General features: G+C 55.7%; 1 protein-coding gene across 3 annotated transcripts in view; it reads left to right on the forward strand.

The window, feature by feature from the left end:
- The window catches only part of Pstpip1 (proline-serine-threonine phosphatase interacting protein 1), a 39,845-nt gene that overhangs the window by 11,065 nt on the left and 4,216 nt on the right, over positions 1 to 24,564 (forward strand). The window contains exons 1-9 of one of the 3 annotated variants that reach the window (XM_047541978.1): positions 11,178 to 11,227; positions 13,626 to 13,726; positions 14,037 to 14,111; positions 19,211 to 19,245; positions 19,467 to 19,573; positions 21,611 to 21,673; positions 22,109 to 22,207; positions 23,082 to 23,127; positions 24,085 to 24,164. In XM_047541978.1, the coding sequence (XP_047397934.1) occupies positions 11,219 to 11,227; positions 13,626 to 13,726; positions 14,037 to 14,111; positions 19,211 to 19,245; positions 19,467 to 19,573; positions 21,611 to 21,673; positions 22,109 to 22,207; positions 23,082 to 23,127; positions 24,085 to 24,164 (615 nt within the window). In that variant the 5' untranslated portion in view covers positions 11,178 to 11,218. Of the gene's footprint in view, positions 1 to 11,177; positions 11,228 to 13,625; positions 13,727 to 14,036; positions 14,112 to 19,210; positions 19,246 to 19,466; positions 19,574 to 21,610; positions 21,674 to 22,108; positions 22,208 to 23,081; positions 23,128 to 24,084; positions 24,165 to 24,564 lie in introns of those variants that run through there. The other 2 variants (XM_047541977.1, XM_047541979.1) reach the window with 2 other exon arrangements.

Here is a 24,564-nt window from a genome sequence, read left to right on the forward strand (position 1 = left end):
CTGAGCTCAACACCCAGTCCCACACATTTAACTTTTTGAGTAAATGACAAACTTTTTTAGAGTAAATGCTCCATGCTCCATTTTACATTCCCACCAGCAATTGGAAAGGGTTCCACTTTTTCCGTATCTTTGCTAACACTTGTTAATTTCTTTCTTTTTAAAAAAATCATAGCGATTCTAAAGGCATGAAGTGATGTCTGATTGTGGTTTTGATTTGCATTTCTCTAACAACTAATGATGTTGAGCATCTTTTCATGTGTTTATTGGCCATTTGTTTAACTTCTTGAGAATGGCTATTCAAGGGCTTTGTCTACTTTTTAATAGAATCGTTTTGTCTTTTGTTGTGAATTGTAGGAGTTCTTTATATACTTTGGATACTCATCCATTATCAGCTACGTGATTTGCAAATATTTGCTTCCATTCTGTGAATTGTCTTCATTCTCTTGATGTTGTCTTTTCATGCACACAAGTCTCATTTTATCGAAGTCCAGTTCATCTAATTTTTATTTGTTGCCTGTGTTTTAATGTCATATTCAAGAAATCATTGTCAAATGCAATGTTATGAAGCTATTTCTTTGTTTTCACTTTGGAGTTTTGTAGTTTTAGATGTTATATATAGGTGATTGATTCCTTTTGAGTCATTTTTTGTATATGGTATATGGTAAGGTTGCAACTTTATTCTTTTGCATGTGCATATCCACATTCCCAGCACTGTTTGTCAAAAGACTGTTCTTTGCTCACTGGACAATGGTCTTGTCACCCTTGTCAAACATGAATTGACCAAATGCTTGAGGGTTTATGTCTGACTTTTTGTTCTGTTCCTTTGGTCTGTCTGTCTTTATGCCAGTACCATACTACTTTGATCACTGTAGCTTTGTACTAAGCTTAGGAATCAAGAAGTGTGAGTTGTTGTCACAGTTTGGATCTGGAATGTCCCCAAAGGATCAAGTGTGAAAGGCTTATTCCTCAGTGCAGCAATGTTCAGGGGTGGGGATTTGAAGTGATTGGATTATGAGGCCTCTGACCTCATTGATGAATTAATCATAGCTGAATAGATTTTGGGGCTGGTGGTGGAAACTGTGTAGGGTAGGACTTAGTTGGAGGAAGCGGGTCCTGGTTGGGGGCATGACTTTGAGGGCTGTATCTTGTCCCTGGCCCCTTCTTCTTTCTCCTTCCTGGCTACCATAAAGTGAGCTGCTTTTCTTTGCCATGACCTTCTGCCATGATGTTCTGCCTTGCCACAGGCCCAAAGCAATGGAGCCAGCTTAGCATGGACTGAAATCTCTGAAACCATGAGCCAAAATAAATCTTCTCTCCTTTAAATTGTTTTTCTCAGGTATTTTGTCACAGCAACACAAAACTGACTAACACAATCCTCAAACATTTTTCTTTTTTAAGATTGTTTTGGCTATTTGGGGTCCTGAGTAGAGATGCTTTTGTTGGGACTTTCTGACAAATTCTCTTCACTCCCCAACCCTGGGCACACTTAGGGAGACACCCTACCTTAGAGAGGCCCCTGGAGTGGTTGGCTCGTTCCCGTGGTTACCTTATCTTCTGGCTTCCTGAGTAGGCTCATGACTTCCCTGAGGTGCCCCCAGCTCTCATTCTTCTTCCAGGAGGGTCTGGAGGGAAGACTGGCAGACCAGGTTACTGATCATAGTGGGCCCAAGAAATTGATGTCCTATCTGGATTTGAGAAGACTATGAAAATCAGCACTTCTAGTCCTTTACTTTGAGAACAACAGCCTCTGAAGCAAAAAGAGACTCCTTTCTTGGTGCCTTCTGAACATGTGTCCTTTGTCTTGGACCAGCTCTGAGCCTGTGCTCCCAGGCACAGGGACACTAGACGAAGGGTGGTAGGAAGGCCCAGAAGGTCAGCTGAGAGTGGTTCAGGTCAGCAGGGCTGGAAAGGTGGATAGGAGCATCAGCATGGAACTGTGGGCCCGTGTCCCCAGAGCTGTCATGAATACTAAATGTTCAGCATAGGGCATGGGGCTCTGTATAGCACAGGGAGTAGCTGCTGTGTTAGTGGTATCTGCAATGATTTTCATTTAGAGGCAGAATAGGATGGAAGTTGACCCTGGAAACAAAGAAATAAGTGTGACAGATGGCAGGGCCAGGGGAGGACCAGGGACTGAGACTAGGTTAGGGCAAGAGTAACCATGAGGCTGCTGGAAATATATCCAAGTTCTCAGATAACTCCTAACCCTAGAGAAAAGGTCCAAAGTCTGTCCTACCCATGTGTAGACTGAGAATGAAATGCTAAATAGTGAGTGGGTCAGGGAGCATAGGGCTCCTTCAGATGGCACAGTTCCCAAGGGGCAAAGGGGCAGCATCTTGCTCTGTTTAGAGGTGAGCTTTCCCACAGTGTGGTTCTGTGCAACATGCCCAGGGCAAAGCAATTTCCCACATTCTGACAGACAGCTCTTGCCTTGGAGGGCGCCATCTTTGTTTCTCACTTTGACTTTAGAACCCAATAAATGCCCTGCTACGTTCACTGGTGGCCCTCAACTTTCTGAGCTTTGGGTCCTTGTCAGTAAACACTCTAGTATAAATTGACTTCTGTGGTTAGAAGATTGAGGCTCAGAAATGTGCATGTTAATGGTCTAGCAAATGGCAAGGAGCCTCGTGTACAACTCCCAGTCCCCATAGGTATGAGAGCCCAGCTAACCCCAGGATCAGAGGGCATCTCAATAAGAGCCCAGGGTCAATTCTGAGGCCCAGAACCCACTGAGACTGGCAGAGAAGTCTGAGGGACTTTCTCTGGAAGCTTTGAAGATCTGTCCCTACCTTCAGGGAAGGAGATGATGGTAGGGGTGGGGCTTCCTGCAGCTCCAGGGCCCATCTCTGTCTCTTGAGAATGCTCCAAGTCCAGGGAAGGTTGCCAGTTGTCACACTTAAAGCATTTAAATTTTTTTTTATTTTTGGTACTGGGGATTGAACGCAGGGGCATTTAACCACTGAGCTACATTTCCAATCCTTTTTTAGTTTTTATTTTGAGATAGGGTCTTGCTAAGTTGCTTAAGTTGCTTAGAGCCTTTCTAAATTACTGAGGCTGGCTTTGAACTTGCAATCCTCCTGCCTCAGCCTCCCGAGAGGCTGGGATTACAGGCAGACACCACCATGCCTGGTCACCCACAGCATTTCTTAGCAACAGAGCAAGGTGCCCCACAACAGCCCCATGAGGGCACGAAGGACATGTGTTCATGCCAGTTTACAAATGGAAAAACCGAGGCCAGAGACTGGGAGCAATTAATCCAGAGACGTGTCACAGCTAGGATACAATCCTAGTTCTCATTTTTAATTCCTTTTTTCGACTTTCTGTTAATATGTAGTAATCTCCATGGCCACCATTTTCCAGGAACTCATTGTCAGGTGTTCTTTGCTGGACTCTTGTGTCTATTATCTCACTTAGTCCTCAGAGCCCTGGCAGGGGGAGGTATGTTTGCCCTCATTTTACAGAGCAGGGGATCTGTGCTCAGGAGGTTAAGTGACTTGCCCAAGGTCTTCAATCTGTGCGTGTAGAACTGATCAGAACCAGAATCCAGTGCCTGAGCTCTTCCCACGCCCCACTACCTGAACTCCCTCTTGTGCCAGTGCTCCTTGGGAGATGCTCTGGCAGGGGTAGGTGGCATGGGAGGGGTGATACCTGTGCATGGGAGTGTACAGGGACAATGCCTGGACCATTGGTACCTGAATCCTGTCCCTGGGTGGTCACTCCCAGGCTGGAGCCCATGTAGCAAGGAGCCCTACCTGGGTCAGTCACAGGCAGGCCTGATGGTGGCTGTCCTTCCTGTGACAACAGCCTGGGACCTTCCTGATTTGCTCTCAGGGTCATTGTCCCTTCCAGGGGGCTCAGGCTCTGGGGCAGTTCAGTTCCCTCCTTCCCTGTACCTACCACCCCTGGTCCCACTGCCTCCCTTCCACACCTGCCCTCACCTCTGGCATCTGCCTCCTTCCTCACCGTCTGATGGGCCCTAGGAGTCCTGGACTGCCAAGTCAGCCTGGCAGGGGCACTAGAGGAGCTGGGCAGGGCATGCCACTAAGCTGTGGAGCCTCCGTTCCTCCTGCGTAATATGGGGGAGTGATAGTGAGACCGGCCCCATGGGGCTCTGTACCAAGGGGATCCTGTACCAAGAGCACTGGCTTTGTGCTCAGCTGACCCCACCAGGCCCCACAGCTGGCTTCCTTCCCCCGAATTTTGACCTGCCTCTGGTCCCTCTTGCCCTACCTGGGAAGGTCCAGCCCCGTGCTCTACCTGACCTCCTTTTCTTCTGTAGATGCCACCCCCTCTCCTCTCAGGACTCCCCACTGCCTGGGGTGCCACATCTCCTGCTCCTAACCCAAGAGGCTGTCCCTCTCTGGGCTCCCGCACTGCTACGTGTCCTCTCCCCGCCCCGTCCCATCTCTAGCTTTTCTGCATGTTTGTGTCTCATAAAGCAGGCAGAGGGGAGGGACCGGGCCTCAGGTGTGCGGGTGGCAGAGCAGGTGCGGCTCCACAGAGGGACTGGACGCCCTTCCTTCCTTACAGTGGAAAGAGCCGATATGAAAGGACAAAGCTGTCAAGCCAGGCTTGGTCACAGCCAGGTGTGCCCTCAGGGTCAGGGGAACCTCCTCCACAACTTCCTCATCCTTGCCACCCACAGCAGCTGCCCGGTGCCCAGTATGACTCAGATGGGATGTCGAACTTGTGCATAGTAGGTCCTCTTTGGGGCTCCTGCTGCCCTGCAGGGGGATTCCCCAAAGGCTCCCAGGCTGCCTCTGAGGGAGGCCCATGGAGACTGGGCTGACTGGCCAGTTGCAGGCCTGTGGCTCCCTGGCACTCTGGAGCCTGGTGTGGGCCCAGACACCTCAGGCCCTGGCCTGCTGGCGACCGGGCTGCTCAGGGGTGGGGCCCTGCAAGGCCCTGCAGCAGCCATCAGGCTGAGACTTGGTGGAGGGCGGGAGCATTCTGGAAACTCACATCTAACCTCAAGCTCCTGTTGGCCCAGCTGGATCCAGAGTAGCTTACTAACCACATCAATGTGCTGTGTTCTCTAGAATGTAAAAGTCCACCTTTGCCTTCCTGTCCTCTCTCTAACACCTGGACTGGACCTTCTCAGGAAAGCTGGAAAGCAACCCCACCCATCTGCTTATTCAGGGACCCTTCCAATCCTGGGGTTGGAGACACCTAGACACAAACCCCTGAGACTTGAACCCTCTCCCAGGAATCCCTGGCCTGCTTATGAACCATGAGTGGCGGGCAGTAGTGACACAGCCTGACCTGTGTTCTGAATCTGGGGCCACTTGGCTCTTGGGAAGCCTGTCCTTGTACTGATCTGGAGTTGACCTCCTGGTCTCTGAAACCAAGAGTCCTGGCTTGGGCCTCTGGGGACACCAACCACGGGCGCTCCTGCTGCTTGTGGCAGCTCCACAGAGATCTGTGGGTAAGGCAGCAGTTCGCCAGGCTTTGGCTTGGGACCCTCTTCTAATCATCCCTCCTCCCAGGTCCTCCCGGCCAGCAACTGGCCTGCTGTGGCCATGCACTCGCCCCTCCAGTGTGCTCTGCCCTCCTTAATTTGCCAACCAATATGGAGATGAGCACATCCTAGGGCAGTAACTGGGGCAGTGGAAAGAGCCTGGCCGTTGACATCTCTTCCCTCAGCCTCGGTTTCCTTATCTATACAATGGGAATAACAATACCTACCTCAGAGGACAGTGGTCAAAAGTAGAGGGGACGAGCCTGGTTGGCTTATTTAAAGGTACTGGGAAATGAGTCACTGAATCTACAGGCAAGCGTTCCGGTCCCCTCATGGGGCTCCTCGGGAACCAGCAGTCACAAAGCCACATCCTGTTGAGGGCCTCCCTCGGTGCTCCTGCAGCCCCTCGCTTGGTGTGCTTCTGAGCATGGCTACGTGCCGGTGCTGGCCACCAGGTCCTGCAGAGAGCCAGATGGTCACGCCCTCCACCTTCTTAGAGCCGCCTTCTCCCCAGCAAACAGCGCTGGGCCCAGGCTCCCCAACAGTTCCCATGTTTGGTTTCTCAGTCTGCAGGAGAAAGGTTTCAGGGAGGTGTCTGCGGTGAAGGGGCAGTGGCAGGCGCTGGCTGCAGGGGTCCTGCTGGATGAGCGGGAGAGGCCAAAGCAGCCAGAGCCATGCCGCTTCTTGGCGGGTGTGCAGAATTGCGGGTTCCAGACTCCAGGGGAGAAGGAGGAGGTCTAGCTGCCCTGATCTGTCAATGCTCCTATCAGAAAAATATCATCTTTTAAATTAGTGCTCACATTAACATGCAGAATAATGTTTTTTTGTGGCATACTGGCACACATGTGATACGCTTTGATCACATTCACCCCTCCTCCTTTCACCACTCCCTTCATCTTTAATGTCTTCCTTCTACTTTCATGTCATTTTTTTTTTCTAGATTTAACATATGAGAGAAAACATGTGATACTTGTCTTTCTGGATCTGGCTTATTTAGCTTAATGTTATGATCTCCAGTTCACCCAATTTCCTGCAAACAGGATGACAGGATTTCCCTCTTCTTTATGACTGAGTAATATTCCATTGCATGCATATATCACATTTTCCTTATTTACTCAATCATTGGCACCTCAGCTTATTCCACAACTTGGCTCTTAAGAGATGTATCAGGATAAACATGGGTGTACAGGTATCTTTATAGGATTCTGTCTTTAATTCCTTTGAGTTTATGCCCAGGAGTCCTATAGCTGGATCGTATGGTAGTTCTATGTTTAGTTTTTCGAGGCGCCCCAGTATTGATTTCCATAATGGCTGCCCTGATTTACATTTCAACCAACAGTGTCTCAGAGTTCCCCGTTCCCCACATCCTCACAAATATTTATTATATTTTGTACTCTTGATAGTCTTACTGACCAGAGTGAGATGGAATCTCAATGTGGTTTTGATTTGCGTTTCCCTGATGGCTAAAGATGTTGAACATTTTTTCACATCATCTTTGGCCATTTGTACTTATTTTGAGAAGCATCTGCTCAGTTCATTTGCCCATTTATTGATTGGGTTATTTGGGGGTATTTTTGGTGTTACATTTATAAAAGGTAATTTTTAAAAAGGGTTTTAATAAACGAAGAGCCCAAGAGTATGTTAGACACTAGACAAGTTTTCAACAAGAATTTTAGCCTTTTACAAAGTAGGATCTGGACGTGGTTGGTGTAAGCAGGAAGCCTGATTTCTCGTCCACATTCCAGATCTGGCTCCCTCGCCCCTTGGGCACATGTTGGGTTTTTCCAGTCATTTTCAGGCATATTCCGGGCCAGTACAGCCTAATACTGAAATCTCATTCAGTTGGAAGCTTCCCGTCTCCCAGGTTGGCATGGGAAGCCTTCGATGCAGAAGGAGAAAAGGGGCTGTTCCTTCACTTGCCATGCTGTCCCCATGCTGCGCGACCAGCCGTGCTGATGCCCATGGACAGGAGTAGTGTAGGGCAGCAGTGCAGGCGGGGGACTGTCTCCCCGGTGCTGCCCCATGTGGCAGGTGCCATGAGCCACCTCTTTCCCCCTGGACCCACCGTAGGTTCTCCCCTCAGCCCCCACCAGGAGCACTGCTCTTGCCAAGCCTGTCCACCTCCCGCGATGCCCACCCGATAGTCACTCCGTGCAGCTGCCCCTCCCCCTTGCTTTTCAGCCCTGGGGATTGAACCCAAGGGTGCTATGCCCCTGAGCTACATCTCAGCCCTTTATGTTTTTACTTTTACTTGTAGATGGACACAATACCTTTATTGATTTATTTTTATGTGGTGCTGAGGATCAAAACCAGCACCTCACCCGTGCTGGGCAAGTGCCCCACCACTGAGTTACCACCCTTGTCATTTCAGGCCTTTTAATTTTTTATTTAGAGACAGGGTCTCACTAAGTTACTGAGGTCCTCGCTAAGTTACTGAGGCTGGCCTGGGATTTTCAATCCTCCTGCCTCGGCCTCCCCCGTCTGGGTTACAGGTGTGCTGCTTTTTGGGGTTCCTTTCTCCCTGTCAGACAGCCGTCCTGGACGGAGAGTTAGCGGGAGGCTCTTTCTACCTTCCACAGCCCCCACCTCGTTCCCAGGTGAAATTTCAGGGCTAGTTCTTGGATGTGCTGAGCGCTCGTACCCCAGCCCTCCGGCTTCCCTCTGCTCCAGCAGCAGCTGCTGCCAGCCTCCCTGCTGAATCCAGACTTGCTCGAGGACAAGTATCAGTTCCCTGCTGGAGAATCTCCTCTTCTCTCTGTGCCCCTTCCGTAGTCAGGAAGACTCACAGTGGACAAGTGACTTGACCAAGGCTGCCCACCTTATTCCTGGCAAGTGAAAAGTGTGACCAAAACTCAGGCTTCCCCCTCCAAGGTTGGAGGCTGAGCTGTCCTCTAATATGCTTTATGTTCTGGAATTCCACACCAGAGAGCTTTGAAAAAGGCTCTGCTTCCCTTTAAGTGGACCCTGGGGTGGGGGAAGTTGTCCAGTGGTTCATTTTCCCTGCAAGGGTCACAGCTGAGAAAAGATTCTGCCTGGTGGAGTGAGTGGGTGGCAGGCCAGGAAGCAGGAGGCAGGGCATGGGAGACCAGCCCTGAGCTTGGGGTTTTGCAGAGAGGTAAAGTAATGGAGGTTAAGTACCTGGGCAATCCGGGTTCAAGTCCTGACTGCCCTGCAGGTCCCTGGGTAGGTTAGGAAACCTCTCTGTGTTCTATTTGCCTCATCTGTAAGTGGGAGTCATGATACTGAGCCCGGTACCTGCGTTGGGGTAAGCTCTGATCCGACTTGGCTCTTTTCCTGTGGTTACACTATTTCATTGCTTCTCAGATCAGCTCTATGTGGTAGGAACTATGAGGCCTATTTTCACAGGGAAAGAAATTGAGGTGGAGAATGGCCAGGGTCACAGAGTAGGGTTTGAGCCACATCTAGTCTATCCAACTCCTTCCAGTCTCTCAAACAAGGCTAGACGCCCCCTGACCTATAACACTCTCAAAGGGGGCTGGGCCCTAGAGGGTGGGCTGTGGGGGCCAGGAGAGAGGTCAGCCTCCCACCAACCCTTATTTTTCCAATGAAGAAACCATGTCCCAAGGAGGGAAGTGCCTTGCTTGGGGCCCTGGTCTCTGTGGCCAGCCCCTGCAGCCACCAAGAATATTATGGGCAGGAAAAGGAGGAAGTGGCAGTGAATGTGGAAGCTGCTTCTCTACCCGGACACTGGGGAACGGCAGCCCAGGCCAGCTCACAAGCCCCGGCATGTGCACGTGCAGGCCCACACGGGAAAGGGAGCCAGGAGGCTGTCCAGGCAGAGCAGAGCACCCAGGCCTTTGCTATTGTGCCTCAGGCTTGCGTGCTCCGCCCCGCAAGCCCATCCTTGGGACAGAGCCTTGGGAGGTTTCCTGGAGCCCAGGGTGGCCACACACCACCAATGTGAAAAGGCCAGTAGCACATCTGGCTCCAGTGGGTCTCCCTGAGGGGGGCCTGTGGTGGCTCATCACCTGGCACCCCTAGCCTGGGGGTCCTCACCCCGCCCTGTGCCACGTGGCTGGAGTGACCTCTGGCGGCCCACTCTCTACCTTTCCAGGCATGCTTCTCTCCAGCCTGGCACGCAGCTGCCCTGCAAGTCCATGGTGACTAAATTATAGTCTGAGATCAGCCTTCCCCCCAGGTAAAGAGAATTTCAGTAAACATTGTTGAAAGTTTTAAAACAACTTTTTCATGTTTCAAAATGAGAAACTGTTACCGAGCTACCTATTGAATGACTGACATACGTATGTGACTTTGGGACAGGCTGACCTGGCTTCAAAACCCAGATTCTGCCCTTCACCAGTGGAGAGGCCTTGGGAAGTCACATCCCTGTCCCCATCCTTACGTTTGCAGGTCTGTGACTCTTCAGTAAGGTAGTGGCTGGGATGGCCTTAGTATGAGGCACATGGACTCAGTCAGTGGAGGCTGTGTTACTGAGCCAGGTCACTCCACCCACCACACAGTAGGCTGATCACTAAAACAAGTTTTGCAAAAGAAAAGAAGCTTACTCTTGGTGACTGAGCACAGTGGTAGTCAAATTCTCCTCCTTGAGGAAAGGGTTTGGAGATCTTCACGGGGTAAAGAAGCAGAGTGATTTTAAGGCTTGGGGAAGGTGACTGGAAGATAAGTTGGGGTGTGTCACCAAACTTTATGGATTTTTATGGGATCTGGATTCAGGAATAGCAGCTTTAGCTATTTAGGTCCGAGGGTGGAGTTTGGGGCCTCTGGATGTTTAAAGGTCACTTTATTGGGACATCTACACAGGCCCAATGAACAATAGTTGGTTTGGGCAGAAATGGCTTTCAAGTCTTTGACAAGAGACCCAGGCAACTATGATCATCATAGCCCACAGGTCAGGGGTGTTCTCCAAGCAAAACTAGCGGGAGGCTAATGAAATAGAGCCCAGCTTCGTGACCTTCAGAATTCATAATTCTAAAACACAACTAGAAGTCGATATAACTAGGGGAGAAATAAAAATACAAAGCGCTGATTGGTGTGGAGAGGCGGGGCTGGCTGTGTCTGTTGGCGAGTAATCATCAAAGTAGGATTGCGGCCTCCCATGGAGTCCCAGAGACGGGGTTCTTATTCTTTTGAAGGTTTCATTCCTGAGAATGGCTCTCAGGCCCTGGAGGATGCTTCTGAGCTGCAGATCATGCCCACTGAGAGCTGTAGGCCTTTCTTTGGGGAAACGCCCAGCAGATGAATGTGGCCCATCAAACCAGTTTTAACTTCACCAAGGGCAAGGCCATGGACAGGGCTCAGGTGACAGAGGCCGCAGGCTGGCAGGAGGAAGTGAGGGGAGGTGAGAGGAGGGTGAGGAGGCCTGGGGTAGCTGCTGAGGAGTGACTGGTGCTGGGCCTTGGATGGGATGGGATCTGCTGACTGAGTTCAGGTAGAATTCTCAGTTCCTCTTTTCCTCAATGGCATACTGAGCCCGACTCTCCCAGCTCTGAGCAATGAGTCAGAGCCCATCCCCTGGAGGAGGTGACTGGGGTCGGGTGGAGGAGGAGGGTGCAGGATGGTGGAAGGGTCAGGGCTGGGAGGCAATGTGAGTAGCCCTGGGGGTGGGGGGACAGGCACTTCCTCGGAACAGCCTTGCCACTTGTGACCATGGCTCACTCAGTGACAACCACCCCCTAGCACTACACCCTGCAGAGGGGCTGGACAGAACTCTCTAGCCTGCGGCACAGTGGGGACCTGAGCTCTTCAAGACCAGACTGCAGAGCCCTTGCCACCTCCCGAATGGCCAATGTACGTCTGGTTTGGCTTCTCCTTCCACTCTGGGAGCCTCAATAAGGACAGAAGGGTCCCCCTGGACTCTCGGGGTGGGCACAGGTCAGTGGGGGGCAGAGGGAGAAGCAGCACAGCCTGCTCTAAGCTAGACTCCAGCTTGCCTTCATGCTCAGTCCCCAGATCTCCCCCAGGGGTATGATCTTCCCTGATTCTGGCCTCAGGGAAGCCTTTCCTTTCTCTGGGCCTCGGTGTCCAAGGACAGTGGGGTGCTAGGGAAGATGCTGCTGAGTTCTGGCATCTGTGATCTTCTAACCTGAACGCTGGTGTCCAGCTCAGAATGACCCCTCACAGGAGAGACAGGAAGCTGAAGCTCCCGATTTGTTTTCTTTCTCTGCTGCCACAAGTTTCTGACCTGAGGGTCCAGAGGGAGGGCAGAAGCTAAGGGACAGGAAGCATGACAAAGGCCACAGAAATGGACGCCTGGCCCAGCCTGGTTAAGGACACCAGGCTGGACCTGGGGGCAAATGCCAACCCCAGGACAGGCCTGTAGCTGGTTGGGGGAACAACTTCGTCTTGCTGGGGTCCTGGTGGCCAGCCAAGGCCAGTGTGCCCAGCTTGTCACCCTGTGGGCTGCTGAGCCTGGGCCAGGCCCTCCATGGGAATTTCTTGGGTTGCTTATGGAGGAGGGTGAGTCTGGGGTCCTAACTATCCTGGAGATCTGACTACCCTGAGTTGGTTGAGGGTGGGCTGGGCCTGGAGTATGGGCTAGTTGGGGCCATTTGTGCCATCTCTGTCCTGCACCCATCTGGTTCTTTTTAGACCTTGAAGAATATAACATCTCCTTCCTTGGCTCAAATGCCTCCTGCTGCAGGAAGCGCTCCTCGGTCTGACTCCACCCCTCCTCCCCACACACCTGTAATTCGAGGGGAGGCATTGGGCAAGGGGAAGGAGTGCCAGGCTTTGTCTGGAACACAGGTTAGGTGTGTGTGACCTTGGGAGGGACCTCTGAGCTCTGCGATATGAGGACGAGATGTATGTTGTCAGGGAAACTGGGGCTCCTTTTCCCAGTCTCAGGCTTTGGGAGGGTCTGATAGGACAGCAAAGCAGACAGACGAGATACCAAGTCTCAGGCCAGCCCTGGTTTGCAGTCGCCTGGCCAAGTACCTAAGGGTTGGCAGGGATTGACGAGGGGCAGACCCCAGCCTCCCACCAGGATTTATCACCTTCTTCTAGACTCAGTCACATGTGTGAGACAGGAGCACCGGCAGGAGGTGGCCTGGCGCTGGGCCCATTCCCTAAGCCTGGGGATGCTGCAGGAACTTCTGTCCTCTCCCAGTCCTCGCATGCCACCTCCCTGTCCCAGCTTCCCATGACAGCAGCTCAGACACAATAGATTCCACACCCAAAGGCAGGCTGGTCAGGATCACCAGGACTGGCAGGGCAAGTGCCAGCCCCTCCTTGAGAATTCTCCAAGGTGACACTCACAGAGCCTGGCTGAGAGGTGACCCAGGGATGAGGGTACAGCTTGGTGGTAGAGCACTGCTGGGTTTGATCCCCAGCACCACAAAAAATAAAACAGAGGTGACCTCCGTTGTTCTAGGTGTGCTCTGGTCCCCACTGAAGCCACCCTCAAAACCCATATTATGAAATGGGTGCAAGAGGATGAGCTGAGCCCACAGAGGGCCCAGCATAGGACTGGGTACAGAGCTGAGCTCAAAGAGCTAGGGAGGTTGGGACAGGAGGATCGTGAGTTCAAAGCCAGCCTCAGCAATGGGGAGGTTCTAAGCAACTCAGTTTGACTCTGTCTCTAAAGAAAATACAAAATAGGGGTGGGGATGTGGCTCAGTGGCCAAGTGCCCCCGAGTTCAATCCCCATTACCTCCCCTCCCACCAAAAAAACACTTACCTTGGTCACAGTAGTAGCAGAGGCCAGATAGCTCAGAGGTGAAGAATTTAACTCTGACCTGTGTTCAATTCCGGGCCACCGCTCTGTAACTGTCACCCTTCTGTGCCTGTTTTCTTGATTAGCTGAGATAAGAGGGCCATGTTGTGGGGACAGCATGAGCAGTGCCAGGCACCCCTAGAGGGAGTAACTTTGGGGGCTGCCATCATAGCACTTCAGTGGTAGCCCCTCCCATCAGCTCTCCCGTGGCGGGTTGACCTGTCCTGGACTGTGAGCTCTGGTGTCAGGCATGGCACCCCCTGACCAGGCAGCCGAGTGGGGCCCATGTAGGCACTGTCACCCCCACAGCTCTGGGGGTACCTCCCGTGTGAGGACAGGGCCTGAATCCAAGGGCTGGATTGTGAATGGGGAGATGGAGGCCAGGGAGAAGCTACTCCTGGAGCGTCCAGAGGCATCCTGCTGAGCTCTGCGCACGGCCCCGCGGCCCTCACACACCCCTGTCCTGTGCTGCAGTGCAGGGACTTCACCGCCCACACGGGCTACGAGGTGCTGCTGCAGCGGCTGCTGGACGGCAGGAAGATGTGCAAGGACGTGGAGGAGCTGCTGAGGCAGAGGTGAGCGGGGTCGCCTGGAGGGCCGGGCAGGGGCGGCAGGAAGTGGCTGACCCCATCCCAGCCAGGCTGCTGCCAGAGCACCCCTCTTTCAAAAAGCCAGGGGTCTCCTGTGTCCCCTCAACATGGACCTCCCCCGGGGGACCGCTGGCTGCTTTCCCCCATAGGCCGCCTTGGCCGGCATCCATTTCCAGGAAGGGCTGGGCCTTGACTCTGCCCCGAAGGCGGTGGGGTGGGCCTCGGAGTCGGCAGTGGCACTTCCAGGGCCTGCAGCCGGCAGCCCAGAGGGTCGCAGCCCACGCTGTTCTCGCAGGGCCCAGGCGGAGGAGCGGTACGGGAAGGAGCTGGTGCAGATCGCGCGGAAGGCGGGCGGGCAGACGGAGATCAAGTAAGAGCGGCGCCGCCCTCCCGCCGCCTGGGCTGGGCCTCCACAGGCGGTCGCTGGGTGGCCGGGGAGGGGCTGCCAGGGAGGCTCTGGCTGGCCCTTGCTTGGTACCTGGTGGTCCACGTGGGGGTCAGGTTCTGGTTGACTCAGTGCTGGGAAGGGCAGGCCTGGGAGCAGGAGCCTCCTGTCCTCAGGCGTTTTCAGCCCAGTGGTCTCTGTCCAAGTCCTGAGGGGCAGGGGACAGCTGCCAGTCCTGCCCTTGGGAGGCCCCCAAACCATGCCCTTCCCCTGCCTGTCCAGGCTCCCTGTGGCATTGCCTGGGACTTGGACATGGATGCGGAGCGGACGGGTTCATACCTGGTTCTGGCAGTAGCTCCTCGCACCATGGTCCCCATGTCTGCATGCCCTTGGCCCTGAAGAGAGAGGAGTGAGCCTTCTTCTGAGGATAAAGTGGGTTGAGGGCTTCAGTGTAGACCTGATTTGTGGGGGCCATCATGGGAGGCGGGCGTTGCTGCTACCCTGGACAAGGGTCACCCACCTGGAGTCTGCATGTTGCCTGGGGCAGGGGTCACTGAAGGAGAGTGTCCTGACAGCGGAAAAGGGGGCTGCTCTGGAAGGCACAGGGAGGCAGGCCCAGGGTCAGGCAGGCCTGGATTCCAGGTTCTGAAAGCCTCTGTCCTCTGGGGTACTGAGCCTGAGACCGCTGCAGCTACCCCAGCAACCCCTTTTCCTGGCCTGCTTCCTCAGAGGTCAGGCCTGTGATTTGCCTGGCTCGGCCCTAGATAGAGCATCTGAATATGACACTCTTTAGGTCTTTGAAAGACTCAGGGCACCCTGGAAGTTCCTGCTTCTAACCAGGAGCCCAAAACAACAACAATAACAATAACAAAAACAAGAAACCATGGGAAGGACTGGAGAAGTGATGTGAACCAGGAGGGATTAAAGTCCAGTGCCCACGGGATCTGCGTGTTAGACTAGAAGATGTGCACGCTGCCCTAAGAGTGAGACACACACACTCTAGTCGCTGCTCAGTCTTTGTGAGCTGTGTGACTGTGGGTGAGTCGCTTAGCCTCTCTGAATTTGTGTCTCATCTGCCCACTCTAATGGGCTGTATACGGATAAGCAAGAGCATGGCCTGGGGCCTCCCAAGGGCAGGGCTGGTGGCTGGGTGCAGGCTGACCACCAAGGAAGGCTCTGACATGGTAGGCAATGAGCAGGTGTCTGTTGGAACCCATCTTTGTCTCTCTGGGAAGGGGGTCCGGGCTTGCTGGTGGCACTGAAGGAAGAGAGAGCCAGGAGGGAGGTGTGGCCGACAGGTGGGGGTGTGTGGCCCAGGGAGCCCTGTCTGCTCCTGCCTCCCACACAGCTGGAAAATGAGAACTTTCCCAGAAGTAGAGGGCTGCCGCAGGGGTCAGGACTGGAGAGGGGTCCAGGCAGGGCACAAGGGGAGCCAGGCGGAGGAGCGTGTGTGAGCCATGCTCAGGGGACCATGAGTCATATGGGGACTGAGCACAAGAGAGGCCCCTGGCAGAGAATGAAGTACAGGTGGCGAGCCGGGTGGGCCATGGGACCAGGGAAGTACACAGTATCTGACCCCATTTTCAGAAGCATGCAGTGGCCCGGCTGAGGTCACTCACTCAGGGTAGCCCTGATTCTCTGCGTGATCACGGAAGGCTGAGTGTGGGACAGGGTCTGCCCTGGCTTATCTTCTGGGGTCACTGCCCCTTCCTGAGACTTGGGTCCTCCCTGTGAAAGGGGATGGTTGCCCCTGAGAAATGCTCCAGTCTCGCCCCGCAGACCTTCAGTGATAAATTGGAGCCCCCTGCTTCACTGGGGGCTGAGAGTTCCTGGCTGTGCAGCTGAGACCTTTTCCTTTGGGACCCAGGCCCCACCCTGGCTGAGCGCCAAGGTCCCTGGGGAAAACCACACACGGAGCTGGCGACTGCCTGGAGGGGGAGCCGTGATCCAGCTGTGGAGCCTCAGCTGGGCTTGCAAGGGGAGCTGCTGCCTAGGCTGGGGTTGCCAGGCCCCAGGGTTGGGCCAAAGCAGCTGCAGAAAAGACAGAAACAAACCTGCAGGGGCCAGAAAAAGGGCTCCCAGAACAGGCCAGGAGCGGTGTGAGAGAAGCCAGCTCCGCACAAGCTCGCCGGCCAGGTCCCGGGAGCAGGGCAGAAGCGTGTGGTGGACTGGAGGTACCTCCTGGGAGGGGAGGGCCTTCCTGCTGGGACCTGTGGACGAAGGCTCAGAGGTGGAAAAGTGCAAGACACTTGGGAGCCAGTGAAAGATGCGGCCAGAGCTGCGCCCATCCCAGCTGGCCTGCTGCAGGAAGGTGGGCAGGAAGGACAAAGGCCAAGGGGTCAAGTGACCCCTTAAGTAGCTCAGAGACTGCCAAGAGGGCAGAGAGGTTGGCTTCCCCCACCTCTGCTGCCTGCAGATAAGCATTTCTGCATCATCCCTCAACCTGGAACCAGCCAGGAGCCTCACCCAGGCTTGTAGGCTCAGGTCACCTGAACTAAAGGGAGATTAGTCACAACTTAGGATGACCTTTGTCACGTACCTCCTCTTCACATTGTTAACCTAGCAGTCATCAGTGGGCAGCAGAAAAGAAGGACACACAAAGAAGACTGGGTCTCCAGGCCCCAGGGTCCCCACAGGCCCTTCCAATGCATTTTCAAGACAGCGTTAGGCGTTTGCAGGGGCCTGTCAAGACCCCTGGCATCTCACATCCAGCCCGGCAGAAAGTTGACCTTGATTCTCCAGGCCAGCCTTCCCGCCTACTCCAGCGGTCACTCCCTTTCCTCTGCTCAGTCCTTCCTGCCTTGAAGGTCTGCCTGCAATGCCACCTCCCCCAGAAAGCTGTAGCCTCCCCCACCCCTGCTCTGTCTTCCCCAGGCAGTGTGCAGTGTGCTCCCGGAAGCTGCATGGGCAGGGTGGCAAGGCTGGCCAGCTTCCTGTGAGCCCCTGTGGTTACCCACGAGTAAGGACAGAACCCCCAAAAGGGGCATGAGTCCTCACGTTCCGCCTCACCTGCATTTGTTATAAACCTAAAACGCTGTGGTTTTCCTGCCAGAGGAGTTGCTTTCATTATCTTTTGTTCCTCTGGGCTCACTGGGGCTGCTGGTGGGCCCCATTCTCATTCCTGATCCACCAGTGCACTGCCACCATGGTCCTCCAGGGCAGGGAGGAGAGGGTCTGCTCCTGCCAGCTGGGAGCCACAGCCACCCTGCCAGCTTGCCTCCTCTGAGGATGCCTCTGCCCTGCCTGCCCTGCCTGCCCCGCCCAGGGTGGCACAGGGTGGGTGTCATGTGGTAATATGGCCACCAGGGGGCAGGCGAGCCGCTCCGCAGAAAGGCAGAGAGAGGCTTGGTGGTGGGCTGCTGCAGGATGCAGCTGGGACAGGACAGCTGCCACTGCCTCTGTGGGGACCCCAGAGAGGCTGGCCACACTCTGGCCTGTTTCCCTACCTGCCTTGATATGACTCCTCAGGTGTCCTGGTGAGGAGGGTGCCACTGTGTTTCACTGCCTTAAAGGAACCTTGTTCCCTGGGCCCAGCTGCAACCAGCACAGATGTTTCTTTGTACCCTTGGAGAGTGGGCACCCCTGGCCAGGCTGGGGACACCACAGGCACAGGCACCCCTCACATGCTGCCCAGTACAACTCTCCCCACACAGCTGTGCTGAGGGTGGGAAGGAAGCCCCCTACCTGAAGACAAAGTCCAGTGGGGGGTTTTGATAAGACGGGGTGCTGGTAAGTTCATAGGTGGAAGGCAGATCAGACAGAGGCCCACGGGTTCCCCCAAGGCTAGGTGGAATCTGGCGATGTGTCCAGGGAGGATTGAAAACAGCGACAAGCTTTGTAAAGCTCCTATGTTGCTCCAGGTCCTGGGGAAGGTGCTTTATACAAGTAAACTCATGTCATCCTCACAACCATCCTGTTTGTGCTATTAACCTCATTTTCCAGAGGGAACAAACTGAGACACAGAGAGGTAAAGTAACTTGCCCAAGGTCACACAGCAAATAAGTAATAGTACCTGGATTGAATCCAGGTCATCTGGCTTCAGGATCTACTTCTAATGCATGTGGGAGTCCAGAGCAGGGAGAAGCTGCTAGAGATCCTGCTGGCGTCCTGGGTGGGTCTCCCACACTGCCTCCCTCCTCCTTGGGATGGGGAATTCACCCCCTGAGAAACTCCTGCTCCTGAGAGTTCATGGACTGAGAGAGGTGTTCTCCCTCATCGTTCCTGTTTCTGCCAGGGTCCTCTGCCTTGGGGTGCCCCATTACCTGCAGTAGACAGGACGGTGTGTGTCCTGGGGTGGGGGGCTCCAGCACCTTGGCTCAGACTCAACCCTATCCATGGCTCTGGGGGTGGACCCCCCAGTTGAGCTGCCAGGTAAAATACAGGACCCCTGATTCCACCGACTTTCAGATGAACAACCCAATGCTTTTTAAATGGAAGTGTGTTCCATTCACCACCCAGGGCGCACGTACGCTCAGAAGTGCTTGTTGTTGAGCGGAGATTCCAGTGAGCTGGGCATCTGTATTCCTGCCCACTCAATCCAGCACCCCTGCTGCTTGGGCATCGTGCCTGCCTCCCATGCCTAGTGCCAGCCTCTCCCCTTCCCTCTGGCTCTGGTGCCCACCGGTCCCCTCCTGGAGCAGAAGGCACCTGCAGCTCTCCCCTCCTGCCTCCTCTCGCCCAGCACCTCCAGCCTCTCATCCGGCTTCCTGCAAACATCCTGAGGCCTCTAGAAGCCAGGTCTGAAACCTCCCTCTCCTGCTTCCGACTCGGCCTGGAGCGCTGGCTACCTGGCGAGGAGAGAGGTTTCAGGGAGGGAAGGAGCATCCCGAAGACAGTCCCCTCTCCTCTAGGGACGCAGCCAAGAGCAGAGGCGGGGCTCTTCTGCCATAGTGGGAAGGTTTCATCGCTTCATTATTTCGAGCTTTGTCTTCCATAAATCCCAGTTTGGGGTCCATGTGGTTGGTTACCATCTCAGAGCTGCGTGTGTGAGAGATCGAGGGCCTTCCCCCAAAATAACAGATCAGCCAAGACTTGGGGTTCACGCGGTGCTGTCTTCCTGCTGACCTGGCCCTCCTGTTTTGCAGCTCCCTGAGGGCCTCCTTTGACTCCCTGAAGCAGCGTAAGTCCCAGCTGTCCCTGCTCTAGCCTGCAGGGTGGCGGGATCTCCTGGGAAACCCAGATCCCTCATAGACGGGAGGGGTGAGCTCAGGCTGAGGCCCAGCTTCACACCAGGGCTGTGAGGCGGGTGGGGGATTTGGGGGGTGAGTGTAGGTGAGGTGTGGGGGTGCCGGGCTGGTCCAGGCAGGGGCTGTGGTGGCTGAGGCCATCCTCTGGCCCTAGAAATGGAGAATGTGGGCAGCGCACACATCCAGCTGGCCCTGACCCTGCGAGAGGAGCTGCGGAGCCTGGAGGAGTTCCGGGAGCGACAGAAGGAGCAGAGGAAGAAGGTGAGGCCAGAGGAGGAAGGTGTGGCCAGTGAGGAGCAGGGCCTCGCCTTGGCCCTGGGATTGGTGCCTCGACGGAGGAAGGGAAGAATGTGGGAAGGCCCGAGCGCTCAGCCTGGGAAGCCCACTGAGGGTCCTGCCCTGGAGCTGCCCGTGCCGAGGAAGCGGGGAAGGCGTTGGTCTTTTTGACTCTTTCACAACACAGACTGTAGAGGGTCCAGGGCAACATGGAGGCATCCGGAGGAGCCAACCCGAGTTGAGTGGCCCCCAGGAATTGGTCCTGACGGAGCCAAAGGATCAGGGCTGTTTGTCCAAGAAAGACAGTTGGGGCCAGTTGCACTGGGGGCTGCCCAAGGCCAAGGGGCAGGCAGATACAAGGGCGGGGTGGCCTGAGCATCCAGAGGGGCTCCTCCCCAGCGGGGGCATGGCTGCATGTAGACGGAGTGACTGAGGGCATGAAGGGGAGGTCCCCGTGGGAGATGTGCAGGCAGAGGCTGGAGGACTTGATGGGTGGCCAGCTCCCCACCCAAGTCTGCAACTCCGGTAGACTGAGCTCCTGGCGGGCAGGCAGGATGCAGCTGGTAGTGAATCTGTGGGACGGGGCTCCGTCTCCTAGGGTTCCCTGGAGAGGTGAGGCCAGCACATGCATGCTTCTTGCCACGAGAGGAAGGGTCATGGTCAAGGGTCTGAAGAACTGAAAACAGAAAGATAACTGAGCTGTGCAGGGGAGGAAAGCTTCACCTCGAGGCTGGCCTGCGTGCCTGCCTGAGCTGCTCCCCTTCTCCGTGCCTCAGTCTCCCTCTCCTAGGATGCGTGCTCTCATCCACCCCAAGTTTGGGAACTCAGCCCAGACCAGGCCCCCCTGGGTCCTCACAGACAGGGCTCCGCTCTGATTGGTGATTCTCATTGCAAACCCAGCACAGCTATGAGGCCCTGCCTGCCCATCTGGCCAGCTGGGTCTCAGGTCTTCAGGAGTCTAAATTTGGCTTCTTGAGCCGACAGTGAGTCCCCAAAGCCATCCCCAGAAGCTACCTGGCCTCAAGGTCCTGGAGCAGGTGACCTCTCTGAAAGGGGAGTTGCTGCAGAGCATGCAGAGTGCCCGGTGCACAGGGAGGCCCTGGTTGGGCTCTTCTGAGCTCTCTGTGGCCAGAGGGGCTGTGACACCTGCCAAAACTATTTAGGACAGAGCACCTCCCTCCGCAGAGCAGCCATGGCTACCACAAGCTGAAAGCTGTGACGCAGCCTGAGAGCTCGTCTGGGCACGTGTGTACACGAGTATAAGGGCCTGGTGCACGTGTGTGTGTGTTGGTGTGTTTGTGCACGCCTGACCTTGTGACTAGGCAGTCTGTCTAGGTCTCCCGGCTGACCCAGACCCTCTCTGAGACCCCGGCCACAAACTGGCTCCAGTCCAAACACCGGGCACTGCATTTCTAATCTCCTACCTCATCCTGGCCTTTGTCCTGGCTGCCCCGCCATCTCTCTGAACAAGAAGCCTGGAGGCGAGTGTGGGGCATGGCAGTCACTGTGCCCCTGTGTGGCCATGAGCACGCGTACACTGACCTGTGGCTGTGCACAGGTGAAAGGGGAGTGTGTGATGTGTGCTCATGAGTGGTCTGTGGGTGTGCACAGGAAGGCCTGTGTGTGCAAGCGTGCGCAGCCGGGGAGTGGGGGCTGCCATGAGCGTTCCCTCGTGTTTGTGTGCAACCCCGCGTGCACGCGCGTGTCTCTGCACACACTGCATGAGCGACTGGGATGTGCACAGGGGCCTGCAAATGAAGAATGAAGGGCCGTGTGTGGGGTGGGGGTTCTCCAGCCAGAGACCAAGTCCCAGCTGGGCTCTGCAGGGAGGCCATGATGGCCTTGGCGTTCCATTCTGAGGGTGACTGAGAAGGGGCAGCTGTGGGCAAGGGAGGGCATCCCGTCAGCCCACTAGAGCCAGAAGAGGATGCTGCGCCTCATCCCAGGGACAACCCCTCCTCTTGGCCTAGGGGAGCGTGCGGAGGCCATGGCCCCCTGCTCAGAGCCTCGTGTCCCCTGCAGTATGAGGCCGTCATGGATCGTGTTCAGAAGAGCAAGCTGTCACTCTACAAGAAGGCCATGGAGGTGAGTGTGAGACGGGGGCCTTGCCCCTCCTGGGCGGTTCTGACTGAAGGGACAGTCCTGCAGTTGCTCACAGGGTGATCCACACAGTCGACTGGGCCCTCCAGGAGAAGAGGGCACAGGGACCCCTGAGCAGTGTCGAGGACCCTGGGCAGGAAGTGGGAGAAGAGTTCCCGAAGGCCCCTGGCACCTTCAGGGACTATCCCACAAGGAGGCTGGGCCATGGGGAGGCAGGGCCACTGTCCCCAGGGAAAGGAGCCTGCAACAAGACTGCCCGTCCCCACTTTCTCCGTCTCCAGTGCCAACCCTGAGATCCCGTCCCTGATGGGATGCCCTGCTACACCCCCAGGCCCCTCGGGGAGGAGGTGGGCTGGGCTCAGGGAGCCTCACTCTGGGGACACTGTGTGGCTCTGCAAGTCACACCCTTCACAACCCTAGTCCAAGAGGACATACGAGCAAAAGTGCCGGGACGCGGATGACGCCGAGCAGGCCTTCGAGCGCATCAGTGCCAGCGGCCACCAGAAGCAAGTGGAGAAGGTGAGTGGGGCCACCGCAGCCGTGTGGTGTCACCAGGGCCGGGCAGGATGGAGAAGCACGGAAGGGGTGCGACAGACCCCCCAGAAGAAGTCTGCATCCAGAACACCAGCTGCCCAGCCAGCTCTGACCCGCAGTCTTGGCATCTATGCAAAGGATTTCCTCGAATCTCAGAGCGTGGACAGAGAGGGTCACCTTGATCCCCTCTGCCATCTCCAGGCTGCACCTGAGGACCCACTCCTCAGCGCAGGCCCTCTGGAGCCCAGGCCCAGGTTCACAGGGCAGTCACTAACCCTCAGACAATCCTGGGAGAGGGGCTCAGGAGTCCCCGGTCACACAGAGAAAACTGAGTTCCAGGATGGTGAGTGACTTGTCCAGCTCTCAGAGCCAGGCAGCTGCAGAGAGGGACTCAAGCCCAGGTTGTCCAGAGCTCAAGCCCTTGACTGTTCTGGCCTCTGGGTAGTGTCGGTCACCAGTACCAAAACCACACCACGCAGTGCACAGACAGGAAAGCCGAGGCCCAGAGAGGGCAGGTTCTGTAGGTGCATTGGGGACAGTAAGTCAGGGGCCCGAGCCTGAAGCCCAGCCTCTGGGTCCAGCAGTGGCCACACAGGGCTTGGCCTGGCCCTGATCTACCCTCCTGCATCGTCTTGAATTCTGGTTTTCAGGGGTATTTTTATGGGCTGCAGGTTTCTGTTTTTATTCATGGAAACCCTTTGAGGGGGTGAGGCTGCTGGTGAATGATGGAATTTGCTGCCAGTTCACTCCTGAGTGACACCCTGGATGGCCGGGGAAGGTGTGACAGTCACTTCCGAGTAGCCAGGGTAGTGTGGGAGCACAAGGGCTGGGCTCAGCACAGGTCTCCCTGTCTCCTCAGAGCCAGAACAAAGCCAAGCAGTGCAAGGACTCGGCCACCGAGGCAGGTATGTGCACCCTGGCCCCGTTCTTGGACTGGCATGGTGGCCTGGCCAGTCCTCCCCACCACACTTATCCCTCAGCTGGGGATGCGTGCTCCACCTAAGGAGTCACCTGGGTGCCACTCGCCCCACACACTTGTGCAGAGGCTGTTCCTGTTGTTTTGCACTTTTAATCCTTACTCCACTCTTTGAGGTGGCTGTGATTTATCCCCTTTTAGCAGATGAGGCACAAAGAATTTAAGTAACCTGCCCAAGGTCACCAGTCAATAAGTGGTAGTGACTGCAGGGGAATAGAGACCATCTGGCTCCGGGGCCCAGGACTTGCAGGGCCACGCCCATGAAGACAGGCCCCTCATTTCTCTCTCATACACGTGTGCACACCCAGCCTTCCCTGGGCCTGGCTCCTCCCTCCCCCCCACTGCCCCTTGTCCCTGCTGACAAACCTCCCAGGACAGAGCCACCTCCCTGCTTCCCCAGGAAGGTGCTCTTCCTTCTGTGTTGCCTCTTCAACACCTGCTGGACCCATGGTTGGGGGAACAGTTGACCCTAGAGATATGGGGTTGGGGGTCATGATCCAAGCCTGCTGGGCTCCCCACCCAACAGCTCCGATGCCCACCCTGCCCACCCTGCCCAGCGTGTGGCTTCCCCTTCAAACCTCAGTTTCCCATCTGGAAAGTGAGGGGATGGGATTCAGGGATGCAAGCAGCTTGGACTCTGAACGTGTGTCCCTGGGGCTCCACTCTAGCCTCAGAGCGCAGAGGGGGAGCCCAGTCACCCTGAAAAGGGCTGTATGTGGAGGTGGCCCTGAAAGCATCCAGATGAGCCCCAGCAACAGCCAGGCAGGCCCACGGGGCTGCAAGGGTCTGGGGGAGGGGCCTCTGGGAAGCAGAGAGGTGGAGGTCCTGGGGACCTGGGGTGGGGTCCGGGTCCCTCAGTCTCCCTGAGGGGTGCCTGTGCTTCCAGAGCGAGCGTACAGACAAAACATCGAGCAGCTGGAGAAGGTGCGGGGAGAGTGGGAGCAGGAGCACCGGACCACCTGTGAGGTGAGGGACCGGCACGCGGCCTGTTTCCCGCTGCAGAAGAAAGGCATCCCCCCGCTCTGAGGCCGCAAGCTGGGGGCAGTGCTCGTTCCCTGGTTCGTTCATTCATTCCTTCACCGACCCACTCAGCTGCTTGCTTGTCTCAGGGTGCTCACCTCAGGGCCCTGCTGATGGACACCATGTGCTGTGCGCCTCTTGCTTCCCTTCCCCAGGACTTCATCCAGTGTGTGGTGGGGTCTGGAGGGGAGCTGGGGCAGGAATCCCCCAGGCAGCTCAGCCTCCCTCCCAGCAGCCCAGGACTGCCACAGGGCTGGGGACCCACAGGAGGCCTTCCCTTTAGGCTTGGCTGCCAGCAGAGCTTGCCCACCGAGCAGCCCCAGCTAAGTTGAGTGGGGCCCGTGCG

This window comes from Sciurus carolinensis, chromosome 2, assembly GCF_902686445.1.
Source record: "Sciurus carolinensis chromosome 2, mSciCar1.2, whole genome shotgun sequence".
NCBI lineage: Eukaryota > Metazoa > Chordata > Mammalia > Rodentia > Sciuridae > Sciurus > Sciurus carolinensis.